Genomic DNA, 24132 nt, shown 5'->3' on the forward strand with positions numbered 1-24132 from the left:
CCCTTTGCTCATCTCCCTAGTAAAAAGTAAGGCACCGTGTAGAAGCCAGGAGTCCCAGGGCATCCCTAGAAAGACCTCAGAGGTGAGGCCATCCTGACTTAGCTTACCCTGTCCAGTTCTCCTAGAACCTACTGGTGTGACATCCACTTTCACCCCATCAGAAATTCTCCCCTGGTGAAGCATGTAATAGACTATACTCCCATCCCACCCAGGGATCCCACTTAAAAGAATTGTTACCCCCTGAGGTCTTTACTGAGAGATTGGACCCTATACCTTCCCAGTCCCTATCCCCTCACCTTGCTAGTTACTTGTCTCCCTAGGTAGGGATGGTCACCAAGGGCCTTCCTGGCCCAGGATTGGTCAGACATAGCTACTCCTAATGGCCCAGTTGAACTTAGCCTGCCAGAGACAGCTCCCTTATAACCCCTTCACCAAAGGAAATATGGTCTAGGTAGGTGAAAAGACACCCAGTAAAGCCAATAAATGCACATTTCAGACCCTCGAATGTGCTTTTCTAGGACAAGATTCCTCACCCGAGGGGCCCAAAATTAAGGACCCCATGTGTTGCTTTGTTGAGGGATTCTTAACATATTTTGTTGGAAATAATCAGAAATAAATAAAGCATGCCCCCACCACCCACTCACCCATTTTGGACAACACAAATCATTGGAACAGACATACTTGCAGCTACCTATATTTGTTATTAATGCCAGGACACAGGCAGGTAAAATGGGGTGGGAACACAAAAGAATATTTTTTCCCCTGCGGGAGAGGGTAGGATTCACAGAAGTTCTGGCATTTAACTGGACCTTGAAGAAAATGTTGATGATCAATATTAAAATGCATGCTAATAACTATACCTACTTTCTGGTTACAGCTGCATTCATTCATCTTTACATAGGAAGAGGGTCTAGAATGGAAAGGAAAACTTAATAGTTCTTAGTTGAGGTAAATTTTCTGTTCATTTTGATTTTATTTCATATGGTTACTAGGCCATTTGTGCAATTTTTCAGTAAAGATAAAAATACATCCCAGTAATTTCATTTGTACTATTTCCCACCCCTCCCCTTTAAACATCCTTATGAGGTGGCTGGAAGATGTAGCTCCTTCAAAGCTGGAAAATTTCTAAAGTTACACAGAACTGCATGGCAACTGGGCATGGTGGCACATGCCTGTAGTCCCAGCTACTCGGGAGGCTGAGGCAGGTGGGCTGCATGTGCAGCCTCAGGCTGGCCTCTCCTTCATGACAGACCCCCACCTGTCAACACCCCTATGGGGTATACACAATAAGAACTTGAGCAGGATTGAACCAAATCCATCATAAACAACCCCTGCTCAAGAACTGAACTCTGACATTTTTTAACTGAACAAACAAAAATGTTCACCAAAACACCTATGAGATCAGCTCAAACCAGAGCCAAACCTTTATGCTTTTTAAAAGAACTGCTCAAAATATTCTGGGAGTTGAGTCTAGGAATCTTGGGAAAGAAAATAAAAAAGAGAGAGAAAGAAGAATCTGGAGGACTTGTGAGGAGAATGGGGAAAGAAGGCAGCCTTGGGATCTCCAGGTTAGAAGTGGTCCAATTTCCGAACCAGGGCTGGACTGTTCGAGTGCCCTTACCTTGGGAAAGACCCTTCTACTTGTTTCTCCAATGCAGCTTAACTCATCTCACAAGACAGCTCCTACACTATCGGGCAACTGGGCCGGGGTGAAAGTTCTTCTTTAGAGTGATTCCTGTAACTTCCAAGCAAGAAGAGTCTGACCCTCTTTCCTACAAACTATGGTGTGGTTTATGTGGTGTGGTTTATCTTCATTGAAAGTGACCATTGGCCAGGTATAGTAGTTCACGCCTGTAATCCTAAAACTTTGAGAGGCAGAGGCTGGTAGATCACTTGAGCTCAGAAGTTCATGACAAGCCTGGACAACATGGAAAACCCCATATCTACAAAAAGAACAAAAAAATTGTCTAGATGTGGTGGTGGGTGCCTGTAGTCTCAGCTACTTGGAATACTGAGGTGGGAGGATCACCTGCACCCAGGGAGGTTTAGGCTGCAATGAGCCGAGATCGTGCCACTGCACTCCAGCTCTCAGAAACAACACCCTGTCTCAGAAACAGAGAAAGAAGAAAGAAAGAAAGAAAGAAAGAAAGAAAGAAAGAAAGAAAGAAAGAAAGAAAGAAAGAAAGAAAGAAAGAAAGAAAGAAAGAAAGAGAGAGAGGAAGGGAGAAGGAGGGAGGGAGGAAGGGAGGGAGGGAGGGAGGGAGGGAGGGAAGGAAGAAATCATCACACCCCACCCTCAGCCGTCTTCCTTGATCTTCGTTCCAGTCCCTTCTCTGCTCTAGTTCTTGACTCTGTGCTCATATTAACCTTTCAGTGGGTCACTTGAACTTCTAAGATGCTCAGGACTGAGCTCAACACCCAGGGACAAGAGCTTTCTCCCACGATCAAAGATTCTTTGTATCAGGAAGGATTTAGCTGCTTCCTTACATCTTTACAACTTGTGAACAGAATCAAGAGAAGTCTTTTTTTTTTCTATTACTCCCAGAAAGCTTTCTGAAATATCTGAATGATGTAATCTTCATCCTCACCCTCCCTGGGAGCGACTGTATTGTGGTGACCATCACAGATACCATCATTGTGTGTAGAGGAGCCTTTGTACCAGCAGAGGACACTCCATACTGACTAGAGAGAATACGCAGGGCCTATTGACAGATTGGAAACCGGGCGTGGGCACCTGGGAGGGGTGGGGATAAACCCACATGAACTCGGGAAGGTTGCAAGTTGACTAACACTGCACCATTTTTCTGATAATGGATTGGCAGGGAGTGTCAGGTTCCCTCCAGCAGATATGGGAGGGGCAAACACAGTGACACAGAGCATCCCAGGGCATCCTGAGGATCCAACCTTTCAACAAACAAATAAACTTGCTGGCACCACCCAGACATCTTGTGGGCATCTTTACTCTCCCTTTCACCCAGCACAAGGCTCCAGACCACTGGACAATTTTAGAGACCATGTTTTTGGCCTCTAATTGTAGTCAGACTATTATCCATGAGCCCTTCACCAGAAAAGGGGCCTATAGTGCCACTTCCTCCCTGTCACCTACCCAAATCTGGTCCCTATTTCTAGACTCGTCTCAACTTGTAGCTCCTCCACGACTCACATTGACTTCTCCTTCTGGCTGCTGATGGAAATGGGCTGGCCTCTTGGTTTCCAAGACACCATGCTCTCTCACTTCTCTCATCCGCAATGATGACTCCTTTGGACTCAACTGATTGCCCTTTCATTGTCTAATCCTCAGGCATAATGGTCCCTGCGTTCTGTTATTGATGCTCCCCTCTCTTTTTAAGAAAAAAAAAAGAGAATAAGTTACTTTAATGGCAAATAAAACTGAAATTAATGGAGAACTAGTTACACAGTTCAGGGGTCCACATAATCTACTCTCAGGTGGAAACATATGCTTTCCACAACCCTTCCCCACAACACACACACACGCACACACACACAAACACATATACAAACAAGTACAGTTGAAAATAGGTGCCTATTCTCCCTGGATGCTCTAAAAATGTCCCCAGCCACAAAAATGTCCTAAAGCAGCAATATTGTCTAGAAATCTTTTAGAAATCTGCGGATGCATTTTTTTTCTTTTTTTTTCTTTTTTTTTCTTTTTTTTTTTTTTTTGCTTGTCACTGTGACATGGGGAGATGTGACTGGCATTTAATGATCAGAATCCAGATTATGCTAGGCCTCCTGCCCAGCTTTCGAGTGCCCCATAATGTATAATGGTTGAACCCAGAACTCAACTCTGTATCACATACAGATGCAGAGTTTCAGCACAGTTTTCAGGTACACTGAGTGGTTGAGAAATACAACTGCTGTATAAATAAAGAGATCATATTTCTTTTCATCAGAAGCTTACAGGAGTTTTTTGTTTGTTTGTTTTTGTTTTATTTCGTTTTTTATCTTTTTTGGAAAATTGTGTCATCAGTGGCAAAACTACCAGAGTTTTTAAGTTGTCCACAGACATCCTACATCCACCTGCATTTGTAGCTGGTTTAATGCATGGTGATTTTACCTATAGGCACGAACGTCTAACTGCTTCATTATGTCTTCCACTGCAGTTCCGCCTAAGATCTTACAGGTTGAAATATAATGTGATATTATACCTTTTTTCCTTTTCTGTCTCCTTTATATTACAGTGGGGATTTTTTAAAATTATGTGTTATCATAATATAACTGTGCTTTCCTTTCTCTTCCTAACAGTAAAGGGTGTTACTTTAATTTTTGCTATAAGACAAGAGACAATGAGACTGATACCTTTAGAACTGCTAATCTAAATAAAGAATATTCTTTTCAAAAGAAAGTTTTATCAATATCCATAAAGTCCCTGTTAAAATTTTCACACCAGTTTTTGATAGAACTGGGCAGTTTTGTGAGACTTCCTCATGGTCCCTCCAAAGAACAAACAGAAGGTCCCCATTCCAATGAAGTCTTTCCTGTACCTCCTAAAATCCCAAGAATACTACAGGCTCCAGCTCAAGACCATCATTTGGAATTCTCTCTCCCAAAGTGCTAGAGAACAGCCCCTGGGGCCAGTGAAGATTTCCCATGGGAAGGAGTTGGGATAGCAGATTTGGGCTGAACTAGGATTACGATCTGAGAGGCAAGGGGTCCAGGGAGAACTGCTGGATTCTGCTGTTCTCCACGGACCCTCACTGGCTGTCTTAGGCCTGGAGTTGTTGGAGGGAAGGCAGTTAGTGTGTGGGAATGAGAAAAGGTGGGAAGTCTGTTCTCTCTAGAATTAGATGAATCCCCAAGCTCTGTTAGAGATGTGGCTGTGTAAGAGCCACACAGTTATGGAAAAAAAAAAAAAAAAAAAAAACTTTGATCAGTTATGGAAGGAAGCCTAGCCACTGAATTGATGGCTGCAATGTTGGGGCCATTCAACAAAGAAGCATGGCCCAGAGGGAGCCCCATGACTGCATTGACCAACCAGCTGAAGGTGAGATTCTGTCCTCCTAACTATGCTGCTACTGGGGAAGCACATGGATCTAGACCCAGGGAGAAGAGGTGCCTGCAGATATCTTAAAGTAAGGACAAAATGCAGGAAATGGTCAGGTCTGGGGGCTAACCCCTGTAATCCCAGCACTTTGAGAGGCCAAGGTGGGTGGATCACCTGAGGTCAGGAGTTCATGACTAGCCTCGCCAATATGGTGAAACCCTGCCTCTACTAAAAATACAAAAATTAGCCAGGCATGGTGGCAGGTGCCTGTAATCCTAGCTACTTGGGAGGCTGAGGCAGGAGAATCACTTAAACCCAGGAGGCGGGGGTTGCAGAGAGCTGAGATTGCGTCATTGCACTCCAGCCTAGGTGACAAGAGCGAGACTTTGTCTCAAAAAAGAAAAAAAGAAAAAAGGAAAAGAAAAATCCAGGAATTGGGTCATAGTTTGTAATGTATGGACAGAAGCCATAGTCAGACTCCAAAAGGCCTATCTGCTGAAGAATATGTAATTCAAATCCCATCCGGGTGAAGATGATCAAGTTGGCTGTGGTGGGAAGGCCAGAGTAGCAAGATATCTGGAAAAAGAGAATTAACGTATATGTACATTTTTGCTTGCATCTTCATAGATACCTTTTGAAGGACACCCAAGAAAGTGAGGGGAGTGGTTGCCACAGAGAAAGGGAACTCATGGCAGGGGACAGGAGAACTTTAACCCCATGTTTGCCCTTGTAGATTGCCCTCCTGCTGAGTATTGTTACCAGGATAAGCACCAAGCATCAAACACACACTAGACTACCTAGGGATGAAAGAGTACAGTCTAAGGTTTGGGGAGGTATCACTAGATCTGGGGATCTCAGTAGCTTTGGTGTATGGCCCCTGAGGAATTCTGACCAGCTTCATGTCTGTTAAACTTTGTCCATTTGAGCAAGTTTCTCCCATTTACTTCTGGTTTTCCTTCCAGGGAGTATCAGTAGTTCTCCTTCTGCTCCTTCTTCCCGAGTTATCTGATGATTTATTCTACCCTCCAAATGTTGATGACTCTTCGGTTTACACCTTTAGCCCCATTCATTACGTGGATAGAGCAGATGCACTTGCTACGTAACTCAGCATCTTTCCCCACAAGCCCTCTTGCTGGATTCTTTGTTACTACCCAGACCAGGAATGTGGACTCCCCTCTTTGCCTCACCCCACCGCATCCTCATCCAATCTGTCACCAAGTCCTAATGATATGGCAGCTAACTATCCCTGTAATGCATATTGTCATTTCTGACCTTCTATTACCTCTAACGCCTGGAATTAAAGTGCAAGTCCCTATCGTCTTTTGTCTTCTCCTTTGCAATAGTCTCCTAAGTCTTCCTGCCTCCAATATGGACCTCTCCGATCTGCCCTGGCTGATTTTTCCAAAACACCAATCTGACCATGACGCTCTCTTATTAAGTCCTTTTACCAGTTCCTCCTCACCTATGACAGCTGTTTCAGACATAAAATTCCTGAGGGAAAAAGACACTTCCATAAATAGATCTCCCATCAGCAGACCAGATTTCTTAGGGGATACTTGGAAACAAGACAAGCTGTGGTCCATACTCAATTCCTACTCCACTAGCAGTAAGACACCCCCTTTCCCTTCCAATGGACCAGTACATAGTAGGTCTAATAAATCAACAGGTATGAAAACCCCATCTGAGAACCTCTGACCCAGAAGTCAAAGTCCAGACTCCAAAGGATGCCTATAAGGCCCTTCTTGATTGGATCTGGATATCTTTTCCACATCATTTCTTGTCACTAATTCCATGCTTCTTCAGATGTTCAATTACTTCATGAAATTTCACTCTTCCATGTCCTTATCTATATGATTCCCTCTGCCTTGAATATCCTCGTCTGCCTGAAAAACTCTGATTCATTCTTTAAAGCCCTGCCAAGCATCACTTTCAGTCATCTATACTCCTGCATATCTATTTCTGTGTCTTGTATGTATCTCTACCATTGCTACCACCCAGGTCTCTAGGCTCTCTGAAAGCAAGAACCACATCTCACTCATGATTGTCTCCCCAGCGCCCAGTTCCCCATACATAGTAATTGTGCAGAAAATGTTTTTTGAACAGAACTGAATCCAGAGTCTTCCTTTATCGTCTTTCTAATATGGGTGCATTTTGGCGTTTAGTCTAACTCAGTTTACTTCTTCACTATATACTGACTTACACAGGGTTTTCATTTAATCCTTGTAACCTTACAAGCCTTGGTAAGTTTCCCTGCAAATTGTATTTTTCTCTGTTTCATGACCTTACCATAAAAACTTGAGTTCAAACAGGATAAACAGGAATATTCCCAGTACTGAAATGTGACTAAACAAAGTTGTAACTTAAGAAAAAATCTAGAAAATGTGGGCCAAAGTATAAGAACACGTCAGTGTTCATTCAGTAGCGTCCCTGGGAGAGAGGTGCTATATCTGTTGACCCCAGAGGTCAGCTCTTCTGTGGAAGAGAGTGAATCATCTCCCTCAAGGCCACCTAACTCTCATTGTTCTAAATCCACAGATCAAGCCAGCTCTTGTGACTACTTTAGTTTCCCAGATCTCTTGATTACAGGATGGTATTTCAGTCATTGAAAGTATGTGTTTCCCCACAAGCTAATGCATGGACTTTCTGGTTGACACACACATCATCTCTTGTGTGTTTGGTTCCCATAAATCAGTACTCAGGAGCAGATTCAACTTTGGGTGCACTAACAAATCAATTTCCTGTCCCTGCAGAGCTGTCACTGAGCCACAGTGACCACATCAAGGTACTTCCCTCCATGGAGGCCCTGAGCAGCCAGCTGCCTTTTACTTTTTTGTCACTCCCTTTTAATTCTTTCAGCTACTTCTGCATATAACACATTCACAATTCACAAATGTTTTCACGCTATATTTCTTTTCCTCTTGGTGTCTAGAGGCAAATATTCTCATCGCCATTTCCCCTCAAGACAACTTAGGCTCAGGATGGCCAAGTCACATCCAAAGATCCACACATCCTATAAGCTATAGAAGTCTTTTCTTTACCTGCCCTTTAAATAGTACAGTTCCTTGTTCTTTCTACTCCACCATAGTGCTTTTCAAATTCTCACATCAGTCCAAATGGAAATGGATGTGGTGAAGGTGTTTCATCCAGCCAAACCACTGCTGGACTCATTCTGACAGTGACAGCAGTTGAGATATCCATGAGGAAGTGCCCCAAACCATCCCAAAATGGAGCCAGTTGGGATTCCAAAAAACAGCACTAAACGCCAGGGTGATCAGTGTGCAGTATTTAAAAGGGGGACCAAACGTTCAGAGTGAAGTGCAGCATTCTCACAGTGGACAGGGAGATGAGGGATGTTCTAGCTGGGTATGTCTGCAGTTAAGGAGTCAGGTTATGGAATTTCATAGAAGAGTTTAAGAAATTTGGCTCAGAGTGAAAGCTAGTTTCTATGTGTTCAACAAAAGGGCTCTCTCCCAGTGTTTCCTAGCAGCAACTAAACAGCTTTGTCAGTGCCTGAGAATGTCCGAGACCCAGCTTTGCTTCAAGTCTGCAGAGGAAAGCATGCAGCTGGCCAAATGATGGAGTAGCCAAGGCACTCTGTGTTTCCCAGTCAGGACATAGAAAGACAGCAGGGGACACTGAGGTCCCTACAGAAGGGATAACTGAGAAGGAAGAATAGAGCTCACCTGAGTTGTGTTCCCATAATACATGTGTGATCTATTCTCTCCTTATTCCATTAGCCCTGTGGGACTCTGGAGCTAAGAAGGCTTTTCCTAATTGGAAGCTAAGGAAATTGATCCTCAGAGAATTTGACTGCTTTTTTCATGTCATAGAACCATTACAAAATTGATGGTAACTTGTTTCTTTGAGCAAGCATCTACTGAGCTGTATGGAGTCCAACAAGCAATGTTATATCCTCATCGTCATCATCATCACCATTATCATTAAAACTGTCACTTATTGAGTGCTTACTATGTGCTCAGCTATGTGTATTCATCTTATTCAATCCTCACACTATTCCCACAAGGAAGGCATTATCATCCCCAAATTAGAGATACTAAAACTGAGGTGTGGAGATATCTGTAACTTACACTGTATTACAGAACCAGTAAATGGTGACGGTAAGATTCAAACCCAAGCATATCTGAGTTCAACTGTCCATGATTCTGGCCACTATGCTATCCTCTTGCACTACTTTACAAGTATGAGATACGTGTCAACAAGGGAACTTCTTAGATTAGGCAGAGCTTTGGATGATGGCACAAAAAGAGAAGGGAAATGGAAAATCCAACTCTCTATTACCACTCATAGTTCTTGAACTCCCCAAGCCAAAGTCTGTATTCTTGCTGCAGTAACTGCTGACCCTATATTACTCATTTTACAGTAACTGCTGACCCTATATTACCCCTCCTTACTGGCTGTTCTACGTGAAGAATTAGTTTTTCATGCCATACTCTCCCTTCTTCTCAATGCCACACCTCTCCCTCCCAGCCTGCTTGCTCACTGCCCTTTTCAAGAAAGCCTTCTCAAATGAATAAAATCTGCCACCCAGTCTCTGCATTTCTCCATGACGTCCCCACCATCTGGGAAAGTGCTTGCTCTCTCTCTCTGTGATTCCAACCTGGTGAAATATTGCCTGGTTGACCTCTGCATTTTTCTCATGTTTGTGTGCATGACTCTCCCATATGCCAAGTGGCTCTAGTGTCTTCTTTTACCTCACAAAACACCGATCCAGGTTAGACAGTGCCGTAAACAAGGGAGATTGAGACACATAGAGAATTTCAAATGCAGTTTATTGCAGCAAAACAAGGAAATGGGGAGTTTAAGACCTCTCCACAAAAGAAAAACAACTTGCTAACACCTTATGTACAAAACCAAAACAGCACAGAGATAAGATGCTAAGGAGCTGTCCACACCCTGGATCTAACTGGTCCTGCTCTGGCTGGCTTAAGAAGGTGCTTTGAAATGTCACGTGGGTGGTAGTCACTGCTGAACTGTTTCTCAGGGAAAGCACAAAGCAGGGTCATAGCCAGGGGACTGAGACTGCCGCTGATCTGAAAACTTCATTGGGAAACAGCAGAAAAGAAAGAGCTGGGGGAATAGGATGAGCTAATGTAACTAACCATAGCTCTTTTCTCCAGTAAGGCTGGGACAAATTGACCTTGGTCTTGCCAAGCATATTTGTTAGTGATGCTGGGGAGAACTAGAGCTAACGAAACAGAGGGCATCTCTTTATCTGGTTACTCCGGAGTAAGTGGTAGAAACAAACTTCACGCTGGAACTGCCACCAGAGGACTTGACACCCCCAGAGCTGGATCCCCGGCCGCCTATGGAGCCTCCGGAGCTCCCGCCGCCAGAGCCCCGGCCGCCCGAGCTGCCGCCGCCGCCTCCTCCAGAGCCGCCTCTGTAGCCCCCACTGCTGCTTCCGGAGCCGTAGCTGCCATGGCCGCCGCCGCCACCTCCGGAGCCGTAGCTGCCACCTCCGGAGCCATAGCTGCCACGGCCGCCGCCGCCGCCACCTCCAGAACCATAGCTCCCACCTCCGGAGCCATAGCTACCACCTCCAGAGCCGTAGCCCCCGCCGCCACCTCCTCGGCCGCCACCTCCACTGATGGTGGTGTGACTTGTGTTCACAGCTGTAAGAGGAAGCTCAGTTATTTTCAACTTCAATTCCCTTTCCAACCCAACAAAGCTTGCACATGCCCCTAAGAAATCGGCTTGGACTTACACACGCTCACGTTCGGAGCACATTCTCCAGACATCCTGTAGAAGAAAAGAAAAAAATTCCTCAGGACACTCCAGCTTCACAAACCCCTTCCCCATTCCTTCCACTCCGCCACCTTGAAGACTCTCCCAGTCTGGGGCTGCTCCAGTGCACCTGATCTGAAACTTAATCCAGTCCCCTCAGGCCTCCCAAACCTGTCATTTTTCTCAGCAAGAGCCAAACAGGGAGAAATTCTCATATAAATGAGACAAGAGCCTTGCAGCCAATGAAGGCCCCCTCTAAAGGTGCTGACTTTAGGCCAGCTGCTATCTGAGGCAGCCCAGATATAGAATAATTTGCTCCACCTCAAAGCTCTTTCTAGGTGTGTTACAGCCCTAGAAGAAAAAAATAAACAGCTTGGAACTCCAGCTCCCAAAGTAAAACTAGGTCTTTCCGCCTGCTCCATGTACTTTTCATTTCCCCACACCCCGGACAAGCTGCAATCAGATGGCTGCGTCTTCAACAACAGTCAGCTTGCAAGGAAGGAAGACCATGAGAAGAGCTTCGACTCCCAGCGTCCCTTCCTCACCTGCTTTCCTCTCCCTCCAGGAGGGTCCTGTAGGTGGCAATCTCCAGATCCAGGGCCAGCTTGGTGTTCATCAGCTCCTGGTAGTCGCGCAGCAGGCGGGCCAGGTCTTCCTTGGCCTGCTGCAGGGCATCCTCCAGGTCGTTCAGCTTGTTCTTGGCATCCTTGAGGGCATTCTCGCCACGCTGCTCTGCATCACTGATGGACTGCTGCAAGTTGGCAATCTGAAAAAGAATATGACATCCTCTCATAATATGCATTCCCCCCGTGGCCTCCTCATCCCAGGTCTCCCCACTCCAGTGAGGCCAACAATGAGTCCAACAGAACCACTTGGCCTTAAGTCATATCACACGGGATAACGCATCACCATGTTGACTTCCTTAAAAGACCTTAGGGGTAACTCAACAGCCTCTCTTGGCCCTAAATAAGGCTCCTACAACCCTTACAGACTTGACATTCTTCTAAACACCTACTCTAAAACCTCCTGGCTGCACTTCCTCTCACTCCCCAACTCTTAAGTCCACTTTGGGTCATAGGCTAGATCGCTCACATTGACCATCCCATCTTTCTCTATTAGGCCATTCTCACAGATTTCCCTAAAGAGAACCCAGCATGATGGCTGCATTCTGGAAACTAGTATAGTCACAAAAGGAACCAGGGATAATAATGTAGCCTCGGTATGAATTGCAAGATTCAAAACTAGGAAAGCACTCGCCGTTTACCTGAGGGTTACCCTCATTCCATACAGCTGAGTGCTAGAAGGAGGAAGCATATACCTGCTTCTTGACATTGTCGATTTCAGATCTAAGTCTCTGGATCACACGATTCAGCTCGGAAATTTCCATCTTTGAATTTTTCACACTGTCCCCATGTCTGCCAGCAGTGATCTGCAGCTCTTCATACTAAAGATGGGAGATAGCATTTGTTAAATGTGGGCAGAACTCAGCATGGCACAGACACACAGACATGAGATAACATAGGACAGCAAGACAAGCCATTTCAGGGAAACTGGCTAGGCCTTCAGCCCACTCACCTTGCTCTGGTACAAGGACTCGGCCTCAGCTTTGCTCTTCTGGGCAATCTCCTCATACTGGGCCTTGACCTCAGCAATGATGCTGTCCAGGTCGAGACTGCGGTTGTTGTCCATAGAGAGGATGACATTAGTTTCACTGATTTGAGTCTGCATCTGAGACAACTCCTGCAAGACATAATAGGTTAGTGACTCTTACAACACTGAAACAAAAAGCAACTTAGAGAAAGCAGTCAGAAGATAAAAGATAAGTATCTATTCTTCTGAATCGTGGTGGATTCAGGGTTAAAAACTCTCCATTTAGAAAAACTTGGTTGAAACTGGAAGACTTACTGCTTGGTAGAGTGCTGTAAGGAAATCAATTTCCTGCTGCAAGTTGTCAAGTTTGGCCTGAAGGTCCACCTTGGTCATATAAGCACTATCCACATCCTAGAGGAACAAAGGGCATCATGAAGGCACATTCTCTCCAGGGCAGCTCCCTCTCATTACCTGTAAGGGGATTCTCCAAGCAAAAAAGGAGCTTTGGGTCTACTCCACTCCTTTTTAACCCCAGGTAGATCATAGTTCCCTGACTGCCCCACCCCCAGATAGCACCATCAAGGGAGTACGCCTGGCTTGCTGAGGACCTGCCTCTCCATCTACTATGGAAGGTGCTGAGAAATATGGAGAAGCCAAGTGCCTGGATCAGTCCAGGTCCAAGATGATGTGAAAATACAGCCCCACTCCAGATACTCCTCAGGTCTACTACCTGGCTCTCCATATCATGGCTGCTTTCTGCTTAGTAATTGGAGACCCTCTTCCATTATTTATTTCAAATGTGAGTTCCATTGTACAGAATTTGCCCACCTTCTTGATGGTCACAAATTCATTCTCTGCATTTGTCCGCTTGTTGATTTCATCCTCATACCTGCAGGAAAGCAGAAACAATTAGGAGATTCAGAGGGGGTAAGACCTGAAGTCCAGCATTCTAGACTAAGGGTGGCATTGCCTATCACTGCCTTTCTATTATGAACCTAGGACATATTGGCCACTCCTTTCTATTGAGCAATAAAACCACTAAACTACTTCCATCTCCTGAGAAAATGAAGATTTCTGAAAATGCCAAATTGATGTACCTCTAACCTAAGAAAAGACATAGCTACATACTGCTTCATGATCTTAGCTTATCACTTTCTGGAACTCTTTTGGAGCAAGAATTAAGAACTGCCCAGACAGGGTCCCTTACTTGTTCCGGTAATCCTCCACCATGTCCTGCATGTTCTTCAGTTCTGAATCCAACCGAGATTGATCGCTCTTCAGTTGGTCCACTCTCCTTCTGAGATTGTTGATGAATGACTCAAAGTAGGGCTCTAAATTATGGGTTCTAGTGGAGGTATCTACCTGCTGCAGCAGCTCCCATTTTGTTTGCAGTACCTGGTTCTGCTGCTCCAGGAACCTCACCTAAAAACACAAGACCCCATTACTCCTGATACAGAAAAGGGGTCCCATAGCCATGGAGGCCTGTGCCTCATTTGGAAAAGAACTTCAGTTCCTATCTTCTGACCATGACAGATAAATAGGGAGAAGATGATCAAGTTAGCATCATCTGCATAACAAAACCCAACTCGTTAATTCAGAGAGGGCTTGGAAGGGAGTAACTAAACAAATACCAATAGCAAAGCACATACAGAATTATTGCAATTATGTTTCGAAATAGGTGCATGATATTTAAGAGATTTGCCTCCCAAAATTTTGTGAGGTATATTACCATAAAAATTAGTTTGCATCCCCAGGACACACACACATTTCAAAAAGCATATCAGGAAAATTCAAAACTGGATTTGAAATTTGTTGTGGATAAGCTTGGATTGGCACTATTAATGATTAAGCAAAAAGTTAAAAAATGGTTTATCTGGGTTTTTTTAGAACTGATTTTTGGAGATATTAGTGTAAAAAAGCTCTAGCCTCATCCAGTACCAATGTAAAATTATTACAAGGCAGAGCTCCCCTCTGACAGCAAAAGATGTTTGGCACTGACTTACTACATATTTTCTGCTACAATAATACTCTATACTATGTTCACACTCAGCTCCCTTTCTATGGTTAGGAAGACCTTTCCAGGGTTCTCACTTGCACCCTGGAAACTTCAGTTAGCCCCATTTCTATTATCTTCATTCAACAGGTATGAGTCCCAATTCAGCTCAAGAGCTGAATAAAAAACACTTAAATGTTAATGTCACACTGATCCATCTTTAGGTAGACCACAGAACCCTTTGTCCAAGAGAGAGTCATTAGCACCATTCACAAGCATGCTTCTAACATATCTCCCAGGAGACCATTCCACAAAACATCCTTTTAACCATATAAACATGGAAACTTGAGGTTCAAACCTACATGTATTTTGACTGCACCAGTCCCAAGTGGACCAGCAGCAGCCCTACCAGTGCACTGAGCAGAGAAACTCACCTTGTCAATGAAGGAGGCAAATTGGTTGTTGAGTGACTTGATTTGCTCCCTTTCTCGAGACTTCACTTTTTGGATCTCAGGGTCAATCTCCACATTGAGGGGCTGAAGAAGGCTCTGGTTGATAGTGACTTCTTGTATGCCACCAGGGGGGCAGACAGGCCCATAACCACCCCCATATCCACCACCCCCAAAGCCACCTCCACCAAAACCACCACCACCACTGCCAAAACCACCAAAGCCACCACCCCCAATGCCACCACCACCAAAGCCACCACCACCAAAACCACCACCACCAAAGCCACCGCCACCAAAGCCACCACCACCATAACCACCGCCAAAGCCACTACGTCCACCTCCTCTAGCCACACTTATGGAGATGCTTTTACTGCCACCAAGGTTAACAAGACTCCGACTTCCAAATCCACCACCAGCACCAAAGCTACCACCACCACCACCACCACAGCTTGAAAATCTCCCACCACCTCCTCCACTGCGGCGTGTGGAGCTGCTGGTGGTCCTGCGGTGGTAGTTGACTATCCCAGCAGAGCCGGAGCTGAAGCCCCCTCCACTTCGGTACCCAGACCTGGAACTAAACTGCCGACTCATGTTGACTTAGAGAAAAGTAGGAGCAAGGTAGAGTAAGGGAAGGAGCTAAACACTCCTCTACCCCAAGCATAGAGACTTCCCCTTATATACAGGGAAGCAATTGGGCTTGGTCCTCCAGAGTCAGCGGAGATGCAGTGCCTCTCAAGGGTTTGGCTTGCCTGCAGCCATACAAGATTTTTACGAGCCTCAACAATACGATAAACACTACACACCTAGCTCCCAGGATGGGCTCTCAAAATTGCTGTGCATGCAAGATTGGTTCATGTGGTAATTATTTTATCACACAAGATCTTCCTTCAAGCGTTTGTGGCTTTGGGAAAATAGGACCCCACATCTGATACCTGGTGTTTGTGGGTAGGATTTCATAACCCCCATCACAAAGGCATGAAAGTTTCCATTCTCACCTTGCCCTCGTGAGCTACCAAGCACACTGTCTTACCATGCACAGCAGGTGCAATTCCCTGTGCTTGGATATCAGAAGGAGCTCTCTGGCCCATTTCTAAGATCTGCCTTCCAAACTCCAGAGCTCACTCAGTTATACCCTGACAAAGAGTAAGGGCTTTAATAGCTAAAAAATTAAAAGATCTTTCATAAATATAAAGATCTTTATAAATATACTACGTTGATTAATTAAAGGAAGAGAAGCTGTCATTGAACAAGATGGATGAGTGGGTGGTCTGGAAGAACCAGAAGGGAGAGACCATTTTTTTTCTCTGTTTCTCAGTTGTTACTTTTCTTGTTCCTTTTCTTCAAAGATGGAGCAGGAGACAGACACCAGCAACAGAAAACAGGTGGCAACGGATAGCATGCAAACACCCATGAGTGAAAAAGCCCACAGAGCAGTGAGATGAGTAGATAGAAGCTCTAGGACATTTTGTAAAGCACAGGGGTGGAGGTGAGGCTTGACGGGTGATTTAAGCCTCACACGGGCTGTAAAGAGGAAGAAATAAATGCAGATTTGGAAAGGAGGACAATGAGAAGTATCTGGAGAGCCTGATCTGAGAAGTTTACATTGTTTCTGGAGGTAATAATAATGATAATGATAACACCTAACAGTATCAAAAACTGACCATGTACCTGGCACTGTTCTACATAGCACATATGTATTAACTTGCTTAATTTTCACAACTTTGAGATAGATGGTATTTTTCTCCCCATTTGTAGAATGAGAAAACTGAGACACAGGGTTGAACAACCTGACCAAGTCTACACAGTTGGTAAGTGGGGTGGCTGGGATTTGAAGCAAGGATACCTAGCTATTGTGTTTAAGATCCTAAACAGCATGTTGTACGACAGCACAGCAGCCGAATTCAAGTCATTCTGCCTGCTGTGTGTAAAGCCAGACAGCACAGGAAGTACCCCACCACAGAGAGTTCTGAGGGCAGAAGGCCTGTTTTATCACTCTGAATCCTTGGCTCCTGGCACATGCAAGCACTTGGAAAATGTTTCTTCCATTCACTCTGAGAAGGGGATTTTGGTGGCGCAGAGTTTAATGAGGAGATTTAACTTCCACCCAAGTGCAAGAGCACCCAGCATGCATTGCAATGGACCAGGAAACCTCAGGGGCCTCCCTGGAGAGCAGCACTTGATCAATGTCAGTGGATAATAGTGGCACTGAGATCTGGACAGACCAGAACCCCACGCAGACTTTCATTTGAAGACTTCTTAGAAGCCCGGCATGGTCTCCAGGCCTGCACATAAACAGAGAATTGAAGACTCAAAGGGGAGAAACCAGCTCTAACATCAGCTGGCTCCAAGCAATTCTGTAAGTGGCAAACCATAGATGTACATGGGAAGTCTCCACTATGGTATGCAAGATCTATGGGAGAAAGAGAGTCTGTGAAGATCATCTGGTCCCATTGCTCTGTGGCTCTGAATTGGGCAGGCTGTGTTTGTCCTCTCCATTGCACTCTTCACGTTGAGCCTTGTCCCTCTTCTCCTCCCACAGTTTTTGCCTTATACCCTCCCCCAGAAAGTGCCCCTCACCACTCCCCTGCTACCCCGCTCCCTCGCCATCACCATGGCACTGCTATCTGGGACTCTGTCCTAGCACTAAAATCCTTCGGCTGCTAAACCAACCATCTCTTTAGGGAATGAGTAATTCAGGTCTTGTTAGAAACAATGGAGACTGGGACAGTCTTGACATGGTAATGACTGTTGCCTAATCATTTTCTGACAGGCAATCAAAATTATTTTAGTTCAGCATACTCCCTCATGAGACATATTGTTCTGCACCATCAATTCCTTCTAGCATTTTGGAGGGGTGTGAGTATGTGTGTGCACACATGTTTGTGTGCATGTGTGTGCCAGCCAAAAACAGATCCTGGCAGTGATCCACACTCCCATCTTTGAACTAAGAAACTGACACACAGAAAAATCAAAGGTTTGGATGGTCAGGGAATTGGTAGACAACTTAGCTGCAAAACGTACTCCAGGTGCTCCTGTGAGAAGGGAGAAATGCAGGACTAGAAGGAATAAGTGCCGTACACCTCACCATAGCTTACATTTGCACAGCTCACCCCACCAAACACATACACAAAGAGCATCCCACAAGAGCCCTGAGAACTGGGCAGTCTAGCTGTTCTCAACCCATTTCATGAAACAGAAAACTGATTCTCAGAGAATAAGTGGCTTCCTCTAGATGCTCCAGCTAGGAAAAGACACATCTGGGACCAGAACCTGGGTTTTCTGATTTCAATTCAAGTGATATTCCTCCTAAACTGGGAAGAGGCTCAAAGACAGGCAAGTGGAACTGGGCCCTGTAAACGAGTACACAGAGAATTACAGAATGCTCCCATCCCTGGGGCCTCAAAGGTCACACCATCTAACCTGCCTCACAGAGAAGTGAGAGCACAGGCCCAAAAAAAGTAAAAAAAAAAAAAAAAAAAAAGTCTAAGTCATTAGTCAATTCCTGAGACTCTTCCCATCGCTGAATCAAACTCCTATTCTTCTTCCACTGCCCACTTTCAAGGCAGCCCAACAGAGTTGGAGCTGCAGTGCTGCCAGACCAGGCCCGTCATCTCCTGTGATGTCCCCAGGATCAGGGTGGGTGTGTGGGATATGAAAAACCACATGCAGGAAAGGTGTGAGCCACACACTCTCTCCTGGCTTACTTATGTACTGTGCATTTATGAAATAAAGATAAAATGAGAGAGAAAGAGACACTAACATCTACAGGCAGCAACTATGTTGTTAGGAACCACATTGCATTTAAATCCCACACAAAGTCTGTGTGGTGGGAGCTCTTAGCCCCATTTTAAAGAAAAGGCATCTTAGGTTTATAGAGGTTGAAATATGTGCCCAAGGTCATCCAGCAGGTAACTGACAAGCCACGCTTGCCTCACTCCAGAGTCCAAGCCCGCTGCATCGCATGGGCTCCTTCTGTCATCAGCCTGCTCACACCACCCGCACCTCCTACATCTTGCCCTGCTCACCCACTCCCCCAGCCTCATGCCTTGACCCCTTCAATCTCATGCTTTGCCCAGATTGTTCAACCCTCTTCTTCCCTTTCCATCCCTGTTCCTCTCTGTCTTCCAAGCCCACTTCTACTCTTCTCTTCTCTGAAAGGTCTTCTGGTTGCTTCGGCAACTTGCCACAAAACCCTACCCTTAGTCAAGCTCTGGGCCACCAAAGATCTCAATTCCTGAACATTTGGTCCTGAATCTGTTTTTGGTCCATCAGGCCTTGCAGGCAAATGCCATCTCCTACAGGAAGTTTTCCTCAATCCACATCAGGCAAGTGCTCTGTTGGTCTCTTTTTCCAAGCTCGGCTGCTGCCAGACTCAGTACATATTGATGCATTGCTTGGCTCATTTTCATGCATGTGCTGTGTGTTTCTTGGCCCTTCAATCGCTCTGTAAGCCTTTTGAAAGCAAGACTGAGTCCCTGTGTCTTTTGATGCCCTCCCAGCATCCCACATGTCCCCTTATACTTGAGAGTTACCCCAGCGGTGCTGGATTACAGAGCACCAAAACACCCCCACCCAGGGATTCACACACAACCCAACCCAGAACTGATCATTGAGATGAGGCTGCCAGGGGCTCGCTGTGGGGCATGGGCAGGAGCAGGTGTGGTGATGTTTTGAGAGCTTTTTGTGGGATGGGACCAAGAAAAGAGTGAAGAGAGACATGCAATGACAAGCCACCCAGCCCTGAGGGACTCCACCAGGGACGTGGGACAGGGAAATCCCAGGGGAGTGGGGAAAGCTGAGGCCTGGGCGGAGTGAAGAGAAATCACAGACAATGGGGAGGTAGGGTGAGATGTTGAAAGCAGCCAGGCAGCAGAGGAGGGGCCAAGGCTTCTTATGTAGGAGGGAGAGGTGCAAACAGATGGGCAGACCTATTTAGGACAGACAGCAAAGAAGGAGGTTCCCCAGGAGTCACTCACTAGCAAGGCTGGAGCAGAGCAGAAGCCAGGAAGGAGGAAAACAAAGATGAGCGTGGAGGAGAGAGGCGGTGGGGCCCATCTTACTCTGTGCCATGGAGGCCTCCAGGCCTGGGCTGTGCTCCGCTCCTGATTCTGCTCTTCTCTAGGCAGGTCACTGACCATCTCTGAGCTTAAGTTTCCTTCCTCTGTAAAAAGGGGGCTCTACGTACCTTCCAGCGAAACTGAAGCATAGTAGAGGATAGATAAAGAGAAAAGGAGCCAGGTGTGGTGGCTCACACCTGTAATCCCAGCACTTTGGGAGGCTGAGGTGGGCAGATCACGAGGCCAGGAGATCGAGACCATCCTGGCTAACATGGTGAAACCCAGTCTCTACTAAAAATACAAAAAAATTAGCCCAGTGTGGTGGCAGGTGCCTGTAGTCCCAGCTACTCTGGAGGCTGAGGCAGGAGAATGGCGTGAATCCAGGAGGCAGAAGCTTGCAGTGAGCCAAGATCATGCCACTGCACTCCAGCCTGGGCAACAGAGAGAGACTCCATCTCAAAAAAGGAAAAAAGGAAAGATTTTTCCCTCACTCTTGCATTTGAGAGAACCCAGAAGCTGATATAATAATCAGAAAAAAAAAAGAAAAAAGAAAAAACTTTAGAACAAGCCCCTGCTTTACTGGAAACAGTGAAAGGGCTGGAACAGGACATTTAAGCTCTTGACATGGGCCCATTTCCTCATCTTGTGAGAGAAAGCCTTAAGGAGTCCACGGACCTGCCCTAGGAAAGCTAGGGGCCATCACGTGGAAGAAGGGATACTGGGCACACCTGAGGCTGGAGGGAGCTGGGGCCAGATGTGAGGAGCCTTTGCCCTCGCTGCAGAGTGCTTGCTCTGCAGGGAGAGCACGAACACTGAGGGCTGAGCACACAGGGGCAGGCTTGGAGGCCAGAATGCACACTTAGAGCCCCTTGGAAGCCCTTCCAGGCTTGGGATTGGGCCACTCGGATCCGGTCCTCCATGCTAGAAAACCTCCCAATACCCCAAATTCCCAGCAAGCCCTGCAACACAGCATTGATCAACCTGAAGATATCCGTTTCCCAGACTGATCGGAAAGCTGATACAACCAGGGAAACCTTGAAGAGGGACCTTCAAGTTCAGGGTAATGCCCAGTAATTTGTTGGACTTTTTTCCCTGTGACCAATTAATGAGCAAATGGCTCGTTAATTTGAAGATGCATCCTGGGCCAAAGGGCTGGGTAATTGAAAAGAGATGACATTCTCAAGAGACTCTTCCTTAGACCAGGAACTTTCCCAGCCCAGAAACGTACACCTTGTCCAAGGTCAGATGGAGTTAGAATTTTACTGAGTCAATGATTGCTCCTCCAGTTCACCACGTCCTCAGATCAAAATCTCTGTGGATGAGAAGCTGGTGGAATTAAATTTATATTTCCAGAGTACCCCACCCTGCCACCCTGCCTCTCAGAGCGAAGAGTAGCTGGCGGCCTTTCCCTGGGACTCTCATCAACCCAGGTGCTTGCTCCCTCCTGCCAGCCTCTTGGTTTGATTGATGAATGCACCTGCTTGGCTCTCCCTCTGAGTATCTGCCTTGTGGGAATAGCATTGATCAAGGGCAGGGATGGAGAACTCTGTGGTCCCTGGAAGGACTTCAGACCCCCACACCTGGTCTCCCCACTCCCAGGTATGGTGGGACGCAGGTGAGATATTGCACGTGTGGGCATTTCCTACATGGTTTATAGAATTGCTTATTGTTTTCACTGGGGTGAGCTGAAAGTGAGAGACATTTTCTCCTGATGGGATTTCTTATTGTCTCTGATGGAAATATTATCTGTTTCAGGAAATCTCCTCAGTGTCTTAGTGCTAGCCCTCCTTGTTTAGGTCCCTAGAGTTACTCCCTCTTGCCCTGAACTTCAACTTAAGACTATTCATTTAGACATTGAGATAACTTCTTTGACCAACTCCTCTCCTTTCTGTCCTTTATTTCTCCTGCCCCTACCTTGTGGAATCTCTATTCCAATATTCTTCAGATTCAGGCACATGATTTCCTCCATCTGTCCCCTAGGCCTCCATGACTGGACAAAATCAAGAATTCTGAAGAGAAAAATCAGGGCCACATTTTCTGGGACAATCCTAACTTGTTCTCAGGAGAGGATGGGAAAGGTGAGCTGTGGTTGGCCTTACTGTTGGGCTTTTTGTCAGAGCCAACCTGGATCCCCTTAGAGTATCACACACGCATGACCCCAGGGATAATCAAACTCACACCCTGTAATAGACCCTGTGCTGCCAGAAAACTTAGCTTCATTTTACAATCCTGGCTAGGGCCCTTGGCCTCTCTGTGACTTTAGCTTTCACTGGCACCTGACCTCATTCTTCCCATATAACATGGAGAGTAGAATTTTTTTTTCTCAGGCTCCGCCACGTGAACTCTTAGTACAGCAAAGATGTGAGACACCTTCATACATGTATCCCCACCCATCTGCACTCCCGCCCTCAACCTCTTGCCAAATGGTTAGCCAATCTCTGCTTGAAACTTGATCACTCCCCAGGTAGCCTCTCCCATGTTAGGATCAATAGAAAGGTGCTTCTTATATTGAGCCAAATTTGTTGTAGCTTCCTGAAGCAATATTGATGGAATTTGGATATGGGATTCATTGGAATAAGACAGCAACCCATATGAATAAAACATTGTGTTCACAGGCACGCCCCTCCAGACGTCTTTGTGGGGGATGTGGCAGCTAACTGCAAACATCGTATCAACCCGTAGTGATAAGACACTCTGTTCCCAAGCACACCCCTCTATTCTCTCTGAGAAGTTTCTCCCCATTTCACCTATCCTGGCAGCAAGCCTGTCAGGGGACAGGCAGAAAAGGGAAATGTGGGCAGACAGTCTGCCCACATGTGGAAGAGAAGCCCACCTTTCAAGGGACATGTGGCAACTAACTGCAAAGACACTGCCTAATCTAGGTCATCGGCTAGAGTCAGCCACCCTTCCTGTGGTCCCACGGAAGCCTTTCAAATCTTTGCAGTTAGCTGCCACATCTCCCTCAGAGTCTGCTCTCCCGGGCCTTTCACCGGTACTCCTGTGACCAGGCTTTTGATTCCCCACCATCACTGTCCTGGTCACCCTCCTCTGAGGAAGCTGTTTATTACTGTCCTTGGAGCTCAGAGTCCCAGAGTGATCTGCCTCCAGAAGAGCCTAAACAAGCTCTAGACGTGACTCTCTTCCTGATTCCCACGGCTGCCTCCAGCAGCTGCCACACCTTCTGACTCATATCTCCTCACCTGCCAGCTGGACACTCGAAGTCATATTTATGCCCACTGCTCTCCATCCATGTCTTCCCTTCCTAGTCCTTGTGATCTTGGCTGTTGGCTGCAAGTGTGGTACACTGCATCTGTCTGCTCCCTCTCTCCTTCCCTTCGGACAGCCTCTCTGCCCATCTCTGCCTTTCCTACCCATCCCCTGACAGGCCTGCTGCCAGGACACGTGAGATGGGAAAAACTTCTCAGAGAAAATGGAGGGGTGTGCCTGGGAACACGGTGTCTTATCAATGTGGGTTCCAGTCATATTCGAATGAATCCCGTATCCAAATTTCATCAAAGTCCCTCCAGAGGATTAGAAAGTAGATCAAATCTTTGTATGTGACTCTTTTACACGGACTCAGAACTACCACAAAGGATGAGGTGGTGGCTTCACTTGCTCCATTCTGGAATTTCTGCATCTCTGCTTCCCTCAAGTCATCGACTGAAGGTGTCTCTGCCCATGACCCCACTCAGTTTCTGGGCCTCAGCCCCTTCCCTCCCCAGCTCCATTTCTCCTGTCCGGCTGCTCCCTCTCACCCCCACACTCACTCTTATTTTGGGTCTCTGAGCGGACTATTCCCCTGTTTGGAAGGCCTTTCCCTCACCTCCCCACCCACACCTCCCTTCCTCGGCCCTGTTCCATATCCCAGTCCTCCAGGAGTCTGTTGGAACCAAACATCCCTTCCCCAGCACTGGCACCTGTCGTAAGTCCCACTGTTCCTATTTTGGGGAGTCTGCCTGTGTCCTCAGAATAGGCCTTGCTTCCACTCTCAGGCTAGGAGGTCCTTAGAAGCACACTCAGAGCCTGTAATCCCAGCACTTTGGGAGGCCGAGACAGGCGGATCACAAGGTCAGGAGATTGAGGCCATCCTGACTAATATGGTGAAACCCCCTCTCTACTAAAAAATACAAAAAACTAGCTGGGCGAGGTGGCCAGCGCCTGTAGTCCCAGCTACACGGGAGGTTGAGGCAGGAGAATGGCGTAAACCTGGGAGGCGGAGCTTGCAGTGAGCTGAGATCCGGCCACTGCACTCCAGCCCAGGTAACAGAGCAAGACTCCATCTCAAAAAACAAA

The 24132-nt window shown here is 46.3% G+C and overlaps 1 protein-coding gene across 1 annotated transcript; it reads right to left on the reverse strand.

Annotated features, from left to right (window-relative positions):
- Positions 1-9778: 9778 nt before the first annotated feature.
- On the reverse strand, positions 9779-15432 carry KRT1 (keratin 1). Its single transcript, XM_023211039.2, has 9 exons — positions 14768-15432; positions 13548-13762; positions 13169-13229; positions 12656-12751; positions 12326-12490; positions 12069-12194; positions 11296-11516; positions 10731-10765; positions 9779-10638 (listed from the first exon to the last, which is right to left on the reverse strand). Exons 1-9 carry the CDS (start codon positions 15371-15373, stop codon positions 10235-10237), a joined length of 1929 nt encoding a protein of 642 aa, XP_023066807.1. The 5' UTR covers positions 15374-15432; the 3' UTR covers positions 9779-10234.
- Positions 15433-24132: the final 8700 nt, after the last annotated feature.

The sequence above is a fragment of the Piliocolobus tephrosceles genome, chromosome 10, assembly GCF_002776525.5.
Source record: "Piliocolobus tephrosceles isolate RC106 chromosome 10, ASM277652v3, whole genome shotgun sequence".
Lineage (NCBI taxonomy): Eukaryota > Metazoa > Chordata > Mammalia > Primates > Cercopithecidae > Piliocolobus > Piliocolobus tephrosceles.